A 12,306-nucleotide genomic window follows, 5' to 3' on the forward strand; every position below is an offset into this window, starting at 1 on the left:
AAAAAAGGAAAAAAAAAAAAAAAGAAAAGAAGAGAGTAAAAAAAAAAAAAAAAAAAAAATATATGCTTTAAATAAGTAGAAGGTTATCTCTCTTCCTTGCCCTTCCCCTTTTTCTTTGTTTCTTCTTTCTTTATTAATTATCTCCTTTTGTTATATAGAATTTGTATTAAATATAAATGAATGAATGATTAGCTGGTCAGAAACCTAATAAAATAAAGAAAAAAAAAATTAAAATTAATGTTCGTATATATTATTAGGCTTAATATAGTTTACCATATTTTCTAGCAGCTTCACGTCTTGTTCTCTTATTTGCAGCAAACATTTCATCCAATCTCTCTTGATTATTAACTGCATGCGCTGCTAAGGCTACAATATTGTTTTTCTTCATTTGTAACTTACTTGCTTGCATCTAATATATATAAAATTAGAATTTTTGCTTTTTTTTATCTAATTACATAAACCTACAGGAGCACCTGTATAGAATTTTGGTGCAGCAGTTAAAGCTTGGGTAGCTCTCCAATCCTCTGAAGGCAATATATCTTGTTGGTTGATTGTCTTGATCTGAACACTCGTTTCTCCTCTAGCCCTTTTGCCAATATATTGTTCAAGCTATAAAATTACAGAAATATGAATACTCTTTTCTTTTTCTTTTTTCATCAACTGCTTATAGTCAAATAGTTACATTTATATCATCTTGTTCGTGAGTTTGTTGTTGGTATTGATAATAGAGAGAAGGATCTGCTGAGTAGATGGCATTAGGGTCATAAGCGTATGCATCAACTGCAGTTAACTCAGGTTCTTCTGGTTCTGGTGGCTTCTCGGCTGTATAGATGGGACCAATAGGTATATCTGTATGTTTTTGTACTGGCTTTTTAATAGGCTGCTCTTCCTTTAAATCTTTACCTACACGGAAAAATGGTCCTGTATATTTTTTTATTGCTTCTTCCTTTTGGTTCTCTACTAATTCATCTTCCTCATTATTTGTTTCAATATCATCATATTTGCTTGTTTCATCCTTATTTTCTTCCTTTTTCTCGAGTTTTTCCCGAATAGCTTGATTCTTTTCTTTAAGCCTTTTTGCTAAGGAATGAGGTGTGAATGCTTTATCAGTAGTTGTTTTAGTTACAGGTACAGAAATTGCCCTATTTTTTGGTGCTGGTAGCAAGTCAGCTAATCCTAAACCTGCAGTTGTTTTATTACGTATTGGCTTTCTTTCTATTTCCTCTTCCTCTTCGTTGTCATCTTTTATTTTCGGTAGATCAATATAAACCGTTTTTTTTGGCTGTGGTAATAATGATGATAATGTTTTCTTTGTTCTAGTTTCTATTTTTTGTTGGGGTTTTGATTCATTATCTGATTCATCAGAGTCAGAACTACTTGCATAATTAGGAACTAACGACATTACAAATAAATATGAATATGTATAAAAAAAAAAAAAAAAAAAAAAAAAAAAAGAACTAAAGTAGTTTATGTAGTCTGTGCTTAAAAAATTCCATTTAGGCCTTCGTGACGGCCATCAGTCACATTTTTATATTTTTTTGCTCACAAGAAAAAAAAAAAGACAAAGCCGATTTTTTTTTTTTTTTTTTTTGTTTACACAAAAAAGATTATTTTGAGTGCTTTTTGTATCTTTTTGTCTGTTATTTGTCTAATATAAAAAGTAAGATCCCTCACTTGTACAAAACTTGAGTCCAAAACAAAATAATATTTATCGAAATACGAGGAACAATTAACTTGATCTATTGAAAATTATCTCAGAAATGTCATTAGCGAAAACAGAAAATGTGGCATCTGTCAATAATGTAGAGAACAATACTCACAAAAAATATGGAGCACCTAACAAAATTGTACTTTCAAAATATGCTGCTGGTAATATTTCTGAATATCCCATTGAATTTACCAAAGATTCAAAGTAAGTGATCAATAATTGATTAATAAAGATGTTACTAGATCTAATTTTTTTCTTCTTCTTCTTCTTTGTTTGCAGATATTTCTTTTCCTCCACTGGCTCTTGTGTGAAAATTTTCAGTACAGCTACTGGTGCAATTGTTAAATCATTGTCACAATCACCTGCTTTAGGTGGTCATAGCAAAAAGATTACTCGTGTTATTTTGAATCCAAAGAATCATCTTCAACTTTATACTGCTAGTCTTGATGGCACTATTAAATTATGGGATTATAATGATGATATTTTGTTAAAAACTTATAATGTGAATGCACCAATTCAATGTATGGTTATGTCTCCTGAGGCTCCCGGTCATGCCTATATTGTTGTTAAATCTGGTGATGGAAAAGGTATTTTAGTAAACTGATATAGAGGAAACAAAAAAAAAAAAAAGAAACTTATAATTTTATATGATAATAGACAAATTAGCAGATAATTCTATTGTGTATCGTTTTTCATTTGGAAGCTCAGATGAACCTACCCAAATGCGTCGTATTTGTTCACTAAGAGATTGTAATACAATTGATATTACCAACGATGGTAAATGGCTTGCATTTGGTGCTAGATATAAAGTTTATGTATGGGAAATCAACCAAGATACAGAAGATGTTCCCGAAACACAACTCAAAGAACACATCTTTGCGGAATCTATTACAGTGCTCAAATTTCACCCTTTTAAACCTATATTAGCAGTTGGTGATCGATCTGGTCAAATTACACTTATAACTAACTATATTTCAAATGATAAAAAAGATTATATTCGTTCTATTCTTCACTGGCATCATCTTTATGTACGCAGTCTTATATTTATGGCTGATGGTTCATACTTGTTGTCTGGTGGTGGTGAATCTGTTATGGTTATTTGGCAATTAGATACAGGACATAAGCAATTTTTACCTAGATTGGGTGGTGCTATTGATTCTATTACAATTTCTCCTAATCATAGATTTTATTGTGTTGGATTAGAGGATAACTCAATTCGATTAATTAATAGTATTACTCAGAATATTGAGCAAGTTATTCAAGGCCTTCAATATGGTAAGTAAAATAAGAAAAGAGACAAACTAAATAATTGAAACAATTTATTTATGTAATTAACTTTGATAGCTCATGCTGATAATGCATCGAATCCTCTTTCTACGGGTCTTATTGTTGAACCTCGTAATCATCATGTCGTTTTAAATGGTGTTCAAGGCAGTATTCAATTCTATGATGCTATTTCTGATAGCCATGTAATGAACTTGGAAGTTATGCCTGTCAATCGTATTGTACGTTCTGGCGAAAGAGATGTCATTCATGGGCATGTTGCTCATGTAGCATTTTTGCGTAGTGGAGAATGGATGGCTACTGTTGATATGCGTGATGATAAGGTTACAACTCCTGAACTCTTCTTAAAGTTCTGGCGTTGGGATCCTGATACCCAGGCTTATAAGCTTCACACTCGTGTTGATTACCCACATACAAAGCCTATCACATCCGTCACTTTTAATCCAATATCTCGTCATGGCCCTATGGCTATTACAACATCAGAGGATAAAACATTTAAAGTGTGGAATTTGAGTACGGGAGCTGGTCGTAACTCGCAAGTTGGTGCTGATGCCGCTTGGATTTGCCGTTCAGTTGGTGTTTATCGTGATGTTGCTCCAACTGTTGCCGCATTCTCTGAGGATGGTAGTATTTTAGCTGTTGCCTTTGAACAAGCTATTACTTTGTGGGATCCCTATTTAAATTCTATCCAAGCTGTATTTGCACAACCTAATCCTGAAGATGTTACATTTCTAAGCTTCTTGGGTGATAATTCGCCATTTTTAGTTGCTAAAACAATGTCTCATTTATATGTTTGGAACATTTTAACTTGTAAGGTTTGGTGGAGTTATAAAATTTTAGTGGATCATCTTGCTATCGATAAAGTATCAAATCGAATTGCTATTGCTTGCAATCATATTGCTTGTAATCAGACACGTATTATTGTTTTTGATGCAAAATCTCCTAAGCCTATTGCATTACAACATGTGGATTATAAATGTCTTTCTATGGCATGGCTTCCTAAAGAGCAAAATGAAAACAAAACATTATCAAGTGCATTAATTTGTCTTAATCATAAATATGAAATTGCTATTCATACAATCAAACCGAGAACAACTGTCGAAAGGGCGGTAAATAGCCAAACAGAAACTGAAAAGGAGGATGCAAATACATTATCTATGATAAATAATGATAGGTCTGAATCAGGTTTATTAGACGGTATGTACGGTAAACGTGAAACTGAGCGTGAGAGTGAAGAAGAAACTCGTATTCGTCTCAAGACAGCACAAGCATTACGTGAGGAGGCCATGTCAGCAAATAGAAAGGACAGAGCATCGAAACGTAGAGAAGAAGGAGACATGGCTGGCATGTCTGCACCAAGTCATGTACTTCCCAATGTAGAGTCATTATTTGACTCATTCATGTCTTCTCTTATGACTCTTCGTATTGATGCATTACAACAAGAAGACACTACATTAGAAGTGATGGATATAGATACAAAAGTATTGGATGATCAATCTACCATTGAAGACAACTCCTTATTAAATGATGATATCACTAAATCTGCCAAAGATGATTTCCCTTCATTAAGTAGTTACTTTACTCAAGAACTTGGTAAGTTTTTTTTTTTTTTTTTTTTTTGTATCATGGTAACTTATATTTTGTAATCTAACTATACATTTTAGATAAAGCCCCTGTGCAAAAGAAACCAATTGTACAACAACAAGATTCTTCGTCTGATTCTGATTCTGACGAAGAAGATCCCTCTAATATTGAATGGTAAAAAAAAATACGTACTTTACATATAGAATCTCTAGATTTTTTTTTAATTAAACAAAGAAACAAAAAAAAAAAAAAAAAGTTATATATCATAATAAACTTTATACTTTCCTCTTGTGTAACTATACAATGTATATAACTTATAGATACAACAAAAGATGGAATCTATTTAAAATTTACATGACATGATATAAGGGTTCAATTTATTATATATGTATAAAAAAGAAAAATTAAAATGCGAGAAAGAAAATGTAAAATCTATTTTGTTATCGTCGAGGATAACCAGCAGAATTACGATGATTGTTTAAGACCAAATGGTATAGCGCTTGCGTATCTGATTTTTGGTTATGTGTCATGCAGACATGAATAATAGGCTTCTCACCCCCGCCATTATAATAAGCTAAACGAATATTTTCACCAGAAATGACTTGTACAAGTTCACCCTACCAAGTATAATGTTAGTGTATACCTCCTTTTTTTTTAAAAAAAAAAAAAAAAAAAAAAAAAATGTAATAACTTACAGTGTCAACATGTCGAACTTCAATAAAGTAAGGATCTATAGCAATGATATAAGGGTGCTCATATACAATATGGGATGGATTACCTTCCCAATCACAAATAGTAGCAGGCCTAATACAAAAAAATATATATATATATACATATCAGTTTAGTTTTTTTTTTTTTTTTTTTTTTTTCGTTATTCACTTACTTTCTTTTATCTGGTCTAGGTACTAAAGAGCCATTTCGATTATTGACATAAAATGCAAATTTATCATAACACAAAAGGAATTTATCATTGATACGATACATAGCTAAGGGTTTTAATGGTTCTGAATGTCGTGTAACAAAATAAAATTCAGGATCTTCAGAATCAGGGATGTCACGACCCACTGTCAAATTTTCTGGATCGATGACTTCAAAGCCACGTTCACAAACAATGTTTAATTTAGCTTTCAAGAAATGAATATTGCTTGCTTCTGCACCAATATAAAAGTCCTATAATTTAAAAAATGAGTATATACATATATTATTTATGAAGAAAGATATAAAACCTTATATTTCTTGAACCATCTTAAATATTCAGCTCTATTGCTAAAGATGGAAGGTCTGTGAGTCAATAGTTTTTCGTTCTTTGGGTCACGTAAATCACAAAAAGGCTCTAATGCAGTAAATACGCTTGTCGTATTCTTCTTTTTCTTAAATACAAGTAAATCACGACCATTACAATGCCCAATTTGGAAGAAATTGACATGTTGAGCAATCTCGACCTCCACACGGTCGATTGCTTTCGTATTACTTTTAGAATCAAGTGCATCAACAGGATATGCCTTTAATGCTTTTTCAGTTAAAACAATCAAGATATGATACTTCTCCATCACGGCGAGTTGAATTACACTTTCACATTGAATGATACGACGTATAGAATTGTCACGACCTTCTGTCTTGAAGAAAACACCATTATCAGTACCGATAGCAATCTTTCTTTCTTGTGTGGCTGATATAAAGGGTACAGAACAGTTGATACGTGTTGTAGTGCCTGAATATTGCCCTGATCCTAAAGTTCGGAAATTAACATCATCTAGTGGACGCAATTCAAAGACATCCGTTTCGCCTTGTCGTCGTTTCAAACTCGCTTTTGCATCTTCAATTGCCTTTACCCATGTTTGTCTTTCTTCAACAGAGGAACAAAAGAAAGGATACACTGTTCCACCACGAGAGCCTAGATGATGTAATGTTAAGGTTGTGCCTGATAATTGAGATCTGGTATTAGAAGCATTATTTTGAACAACAAGCATCTGGAGAGGGGTTGGTTTATTCCAAATACGATATTCTTCTCCTGTATTTGTTTTTCGTAACTTTGTCATTATTAACATATGGTCAAAGACAAATGCATAAATGTCGTTCTTATCAGTGACATCTAATGTACCACTGTGCCGTTTTAAAGTTCCCTTATGATATAAACGACGATTAGGATCACTTAATTGTAGATCATAAAATTCACCTTGCTTAAAGGTAATACTGTCACGTATATGAAGAATAGCTAGACGCTTCTTAATATGAGTAGCAGCGTTATCTGCCTTGGTAGCTACAGATTTGATAATATCATGACTACGTGTTAAGAAAACATGATCAGGGTGTTCAATAGGTGTTTTCTTCAAAAGAGCTTCAATCAAGAGAGGATATCGTTGCATACGTGTCACAGGACTTAGTAAATAATGCCATATTGGTAAACGATTTGTACGATCATGCTTAGCAAGTTCCTTGGTGAATTTTTCGAATTCAGCATTCTTTTTAATTTCTGCTTCAGCTAAATATTTTGCAAGAAGAGCATGAGGACTATATTTTACATAGGCCTCTTCAAAGAACTGCATATGTTGAACTAGAATATCACCAATAGTTGGAATACATTCATTTTCATATTGTCGATAACGAACTAACATATCCTTAAACATAGATTCGCTCATTTGAATTAGCTCTTGATAATTATTAAATACAGTACTGATAAAACTATTCACACGATCAGGTTCAATTACGCCTGACTCTTCAATCCCCTTCACAATAACCTAATATTCTATTCAGTATATTTCTTTTTTTTTTTTACCTTTTCATTTATATTTACCTCATGAAGAATCTTTAAATCAGCTAAATATTTTTCTTCTGAATAAATTGTTTCATTCAAAGCTTCTTGTCTTCCAATTTCTTTAGGATCTAATGTCTTTAAAAATTCTCTATCCATTCTAGCTGACCATGCATCATGAGATACCAACTATAAGTCATTATTTACTAAAATGTTAGTGGATATGATATGTATCTTTTTTTTTTTTTTTTACCCAGCCTCCTTTAGGAGAAGTTATGGTCTTGTCAATTGTGTCATCAGAAGCAGTTGGCTCAACCTTAACATTGACTAAAAAGTCTTTACCAGTATTAGGACAAAACGCTGAATAGCAACCGCCCACTCCAGGACGACAAGTATAGCTGTAGCATGGTGTCAAACTAGGAATAACACCTATAGGTGTATAATCTTTCGTAATATTCTCTTCAATGAAATATGTGTCATCTGAATTGACCGAATTTGAAATCAATGATTTTTGAGAGTATTGAGTTGGAGAAAATAAAGGAGGATGGCTTCTCATTAAAACATTAGCTACTAAAATACAATATTCATCAGGTATTAATTCTTTCAATAAATTTCTAAGAATAGTCTGTTAAGGAAAAAGAAAAAAAAAAGGGAATTAAATCAATTATATGTATATGTATATATATAAATATATAAAAATAGTAGACACACGCACTTACTATAGCCTCTGAACCCGTAAATGACTCATTATATTCACTCGCACACCATAATTCTCGAACATGCTCTAATCCCTTAACATTACGTGCAAAAGCGATTGATAAAACAGAAAGTAATCCATAGTTTGGCTCTACCTCTCTTTTAGGAATAATGAGATTATTTTCTAAATGATTCGTAACATTCATCTCTTGTGGTTGTTCTGATTGGTTTACTGGCTTCATTATTTCAATATGTGGCTGATGCTCCATTTGAATTGGAGTAGCCATTATCTTATTTTCAATTACAGGCTGAGGCTGCATATAGAAACGAGAAGGGTCGATATACTCCGTACCTGTTGATTTTTGCTGATGTTGATAATCAGTAGCAACAGTTGCCGAAACAGAAGAGTGATCGTGATGACGATGATTTGAAAAATACTCACCTTCATCACTATCAGAATCAGGAGAGACGGGAATGAAAGGAACTTCACCATCCTCTCCATTAAGATTTTCTGACGGATATGTATATCGAGGACGTTCAATTGTCATAATCATATTTGAACGTAAAGATGAATGTGGTTTGCGATATGGTTGAGTAGTAGATGTTGGCATAGGTCTGTATCCACCAGATGCATAAGAAGAGGAAGAAGAAGGCATTCGAGAAGGTGCTTCTGTGGATGATGGAGTTGAAGTAAAAGTAGAAGCATCAGATACTTGATGAGTAAAAGTGGGCCTATAAGAATTATTAATGAATTCTTGAGTGATATCAGGGTATCCTAAAGGAGGATATACTTGTTGATTTTGGTGTCTAGGAGAACCTGGTGGTGACCCTTCTTGCTGATTGGAGATACGTTGATCATATTGTGGTGGAGGGTATATACTTGCACTATTAAAATTATGTTGAGGTACAGGCATAGGATAGTTAGTAGGAGGATAATAAGCTAAATCTGTTGCATAAGGTTCAGAAGTAGCCGAGGAAACCCTTTGAGGTAAAGGAGTTGTAGGTATTGATTGAGAAGAATAGCCATGATAGTTTTCAGGGGCAGGAGGATAATAATATTTATTGGAACTTTCCATTTCATAATTCTGGCTTGTTCTTATATAACCATTACTTTCATTACGTGGTGGAAGTGTTGGAGGTGGTCCAAGATTATTGTCAGCTTGATAATAGTGAGATGCCTATGAGCAAATATACATGTTAAAATAGAAAATTTTACAAGTTATGATTATATATTACATTATCATATAAACCAGGACGAGCGGTGTAAGGCTGAGCACCAACAAGTGAATTCAACATAGCTTCGACTTCATCTTGTGCATTTGACCTACTTTCGTTTCCATAATGTTGGTAATGGTGTCGATTAGACATCTAATTAAGGATTTTTTTTTTTAAAAAAAAAATCTAACAGAAGAAAAAGAAGAAAATAAAAATACAGCACAACATTAATAATATCGGGATTATAAATAAAATCTTGTTTAATTCATCGTTTAATTCTAAATTAAGTTACTAAACAATAATTTTTATTTAAATTTTAAAAAACCCAAAATTGGGCACATGATAGTATCAAAATTGCCCGGATGAGATCATCAATGGCAAAAGATACTAAAAAAAAAAAATCCTTTTGAAAGCAAGAGTAAAGAATAAAAAAAAAGAAAGAAAGTTAAAAAGGAGTATAGTGTAGCTATGACACTATTATTGACAGAAAGAGAGAGTAGAGGGGAAGCCAATTTAGGAATTGTTGGCCAGGTTGTGAAAGTAGCAAAGGTGAATTTTTGTGGCGAAGAATGTAATCAGGTTCGTAAAGGATTGTACAAGTAACTTGCCGACAGAAAAATCAAGGAAGGTTACTAAAGTATGTACGTGATTGCTTTGTAGGAAACTGATTCAAGATAAATGAGAAAAAATCCTCAATAGTTTCAAACATTTGAAGTCGATAATGCATTTGAAGACAGTAAATTGTATGCTACTTTGTCAAAGGTAGTGTAAGATGCTTTGCACCATAATTCGAGTGATTTAGTATTAACACCAATAGCTGATTGTTGTGTATATAATGATGTATTATATAATATCATATAATATACAGACCAGAGTCATGAACAAACGAGATCTTATTATTTGGTTTCAAGGAAAATAGCCGAGCCGGCTAGATTGAACACGAATACGAATAATTTAATTTTTTATTAGAGTGAGTTAACTGAGGTTAATTCTCAATCAGGGGCGGGCAAAGACTAGAGAGCTCAAATAAAATAACTTCAATCATTTTATGGGAAATATTCTTCTTTCAAGATATTCAATTTATAATAAAAGTTTCATACAACGTTTTCACAGATTTATTCTGTCTTCTTTTTTTATCTCTACCTTATCAACAGTCGAGATTCTTGTGATGGAAGACCCCACAGGATCAACGAAAAGTAGCTCAAGATTCAATAATGGGATAAAAAAAAAGAAAAGAAAAGAAAACAAGATACCAATAGTAATACGTCTGACCATTGACCTTAAATACGGAAGATGGAAAGAAGCTAGTAATGAGCATTCATATTTTGAATATATCACTATAACTGGATCAATCAACCTTAGTAATAACCATTTACCAGAAGTTTGTCCCTCTACTCACAGCTTCACCTTCTTCAATATATATATGTATATCTTACATATAATAGCTATATATTTCTTTTATCTGAATGTAAGAACTATGATGAATTATATTATATACACATACATTATTTGTACTTGAATAAATTCCCTTTCTTTTCATTTTTTGACTCTAAAGGGAAGCACAAGAGGACAGCAGTATATATAATAAATACTTAAAATGAATGATTCTATTTATTACCAATGATAGCTATTTCAACATGTAGTTGTGACAATAAATATTAAAATAACTGATATATAATGTATTTGATGAGGTAGGTAAAAGTATAACCCTTTTTTTTTACAAGTATTATAAAGAAATATTCTCATAATGTGACTAATTGTTAATATTAGAGAATGTATATAATGAAAATGAAGCATAACAAGAAGAAGGAGGCTAGACTTAATTAGCTTTGTATTGGTAAAATTAAACGGATCTGAATATATCTTACACATATAGCTGTAAAGAAGTATTGTAAGGCATACTGCTTATGTGATGCGTTATCTATTCTCAACAATAAAGAGATAATAGATCAATGCTAATTTACCATCATATATCTATCTATCTATCTATTTATCTATCTATCTACATATATAAAAGATAAAATAAAATTAATCGATTATTATTTAAAAAGCACTTGTTTAAGCCATTAAATGAGCAATCTAGGACACTGCTGATCATAAACTTATTATTCATATATTCATATTCATTCATAATAGTAGGTGTATGTATCAATGATTTATCCTTAAAGTATTATATTATGATTGCATATGTAATAGAAGAAATAAGCAAAAAAAAAAATAAAGATATAAAAAGCCTTAGTTAGTATCCTTGAATCTAAAATAATACGTAAATGAAACTCTATATAATCTTAAATACCTCAACTTGAAAAAAAAAAGTATAAGTATAAAATAAAAACATTGGGTAAGTTTGAATGGGTAATTACAAATCATTATGCACTTATTTTGATAAAAAAATAATTAAACATATCTGCAAGCTAACTGTTTATATTTGTAAATTCACTCATAAGAAAAATAAAATAAAATACACATACACACTATTACCCTGAAAAGTAAATATCGTATTTAATAAATGACTTGGTCAAATTGTAATAGTATCACTTTGTTTTTATGTATATGACAATTATAGAAATTTGTCTTTAAAAAATATGCATCTTTGAGACAATTAATAAATATAAGATTTGACTTTCGTATTGATGAACAACAAGATAAATTTGTAAAGGTCTTTATAATTAGATTTATCTTTTTTTAAATTTTAAACCTTTTCATAAAATATATTCTATTATAAAAAAAAAAATACACTTTCTCTATAAATTTTTCTGATTTTCACTACTTTAATTTCTCGATTAATTAAGAGAGTTTTTCTTATTCTTCAAATTTGAAATTGTTATTTTGCCAAAAATTTTCCACTTTTTTTTTAAAAAAAAAACAAGAAAAAAAAAAGCTGTATTATATAAATATATAAATATATAACACCATCATAGTACATAACGAATAATAACCTATTCTAGTTATTTATTTTTTTATTTTTTTCATTTTCTTTTTTCCTTTTTTTTTCCTTTACTATTTTTTTTAAATTACTTTATTCCCATCTTTTTTATTTTTATTTTTATTTTTTTGTATACTTGAA

The 12,306-nt window shown here is 31.2% G+C and overlaps 4 protein-coding genes across 4 annotated transcripts; 2 read left to right on the plus strand and 2 right to left on the minus strand.

Moving 5' to 3' along the window:
• Positions 1-64: 64 nt before the first annotated feature.
• BX663DRAFT_457096 (mitotic checkpoint regulator, MAD2B-interacting-domain-containing protein) lies at positions 65-1,423 on the minus strand. The gene is made up of 4 exons (XM_051523874.1): positions 683-1,423; positions 466-609; positions 274-409; positions 65-204 (listed from the first exon to the last, which is right to left on the minus strand). The coding sequence occupies exons 1-4, from the start codon at positions 1,400-1,402 to the stop codon at positions 197-199; spliced, it is 1,008 nt and encodes a 335-aa protein (XP_051381508.1). The 5' UTR covers positions 1,403-1,423; the 3' UTR covers positions 65-196.
• A 186-nt stretch (positions 1,424-1,609) lies between these two features.
• Positions 1,610-4,810, plus strand: BX663DRAFT_562412 (quinon protein alcohol dehydrogenase-like superfamily). The gene is made up of 5 exons (XM_051531972.1): positions 1,610-1,912; positions 1,988-2,295; positions 2,366-2,983; positions 3,053-4,585; positions 4,657-4,810. Exons 1-5 carry the CDS (start codon positions 1,761-1,763, stop codon positions 4,752-4,754), a joined length of 2,709 nt encoding a protein of 902 aa, XP_051381509.1. The 5' UTR covers positions 1,610-1,760; the 3' UTR covers positions 4,755-4,810.
• Positions 4,811-4,861: 51 nt separating this feature from the next.
• On the minus strand, positions 4,862-9,424 carry BX663DRAFT_544258 (CNH domain-containing protein). The gene is made up of 8 exons (XM_051530885.1): positions 9,261-9,424; positions 8,048-9,202; positions 7,582-7,953; positions 7,371-7,517; positions 5,803-7,314; positions 5,460-5,746; positions 5,272-5,380; positions 4,862-5,193 (listed from the first exon to the last, which is right to left on the minus strand). Exons 1-8 carry the CDS (start codon positions 9,390-9,392, stop codon positions 5,017-5,019), a joined length of 3,891 nt encoding a protein of 1,296 aa, XP_051381510.1. The 5' UTR covers positions 9,393-9,424; the 3' UTR covers positions 4,862-5,016.
• A 283-nt stretch (positions 9,425-9,707) lies between these two features.
• BX663DRAFT_487668 (uncharacterized protein) lies at positions 9,708-11,198 on the plus strand (the record flags this gene model as incomplete). The annotated part of the gene is made up of 6 exons (XM_051524767.1): positions 9,708-9,818; positions 9,939-10,006; positions 10,353-10,600; positions 10,685-10,707; positions 10,931-10,934; positions 11,116-11,198. The coding sequence occupies 6 exons, from the start codon at positions 9,708-9,710 to the stop codon at positions 11,196-11,198; spliced, it is 537 nt and encodes a 178-aa protein (XP_051381511.1).
• Between the last annotated feature and the right edge of the window lie 1,108 nt (positions 11,199-12,306).

The sequence above is a fragment of the Cokeromyces recurvatus genome (genome assembly GCF_025118155.1).
Source record: "Cokeromyces recurvatus strain NRRL 2243 chromosome Unknown BX663scaffold_18, whole genome shotgun sequence".
NCBI lineage: Eukaryota > Fungi > Mucoromycota > Mucoromycetes > Mucorales > Mucoraceae > Cokeromyces > Cokeromyces recurvatus.

Coding starts and splice junctions, on each gene's coding strand:
- BX663DRAFT_457096 (XM_051523874.1), bottom strand. CDS start 1,402: ATGTCGTTAGTTCCTAATTATGCAAGTAGTTCTGACTCTGATGAATCA. Junction 610..682: donor ACGAACAAGATGATATAAAT/GTAACTATTTGA, acceptor GTAATTTTATAG/CTTGAACAATATATTGGCAA. Junction 410..465: donor AATTCTATACAGGTGCTCCT/GTAGGTTTATGT, acceptor TATATATATTAG/ATGCAAGCAAGTAAGTTACA.
- BX663DRAFT_562412 (XM_051531972.1), top strand. CDS start 1,761: ATGTCATTAGCGAAAACAGAAAATGTGGCATCTGTCAATAATGTAGAG. Junction 2,296..2,365: donor TAAATCTGGTGATGGAAAAG/GTATTTTAGTAA, acceptor ATATGATAATAG/ACAAATTAGCAGATAATTCT. Junction 4,586..4,656: donor TTACTTTACTCAAGAACTTG/GTAAGTTTTTTT, acceptor TATACATTTTAG/ATAAAGCCCCTGTGCAAAAG.
- BX663DRAFT_544258 (XM_051530885.1), bottom strand. CDS start 9,392: ATGTCTAATCGACACCATTACCAACATTATGGAAACGAAAGTAGGTCA. Junction 9,203..9,260: donor GTCCTGGTTTATATGATAAT/GTAATATATAAT, acceptor ATTTGCTCATAG/GCATCTCACTATTATCAAGC. Junction 5,381..5,459: donor CCTAGACCAGATAAAAGAAA/GTAAGTGAATAA, acceptor TTTTTGTATTAG/GCCTGCTACTATTTGTGATT.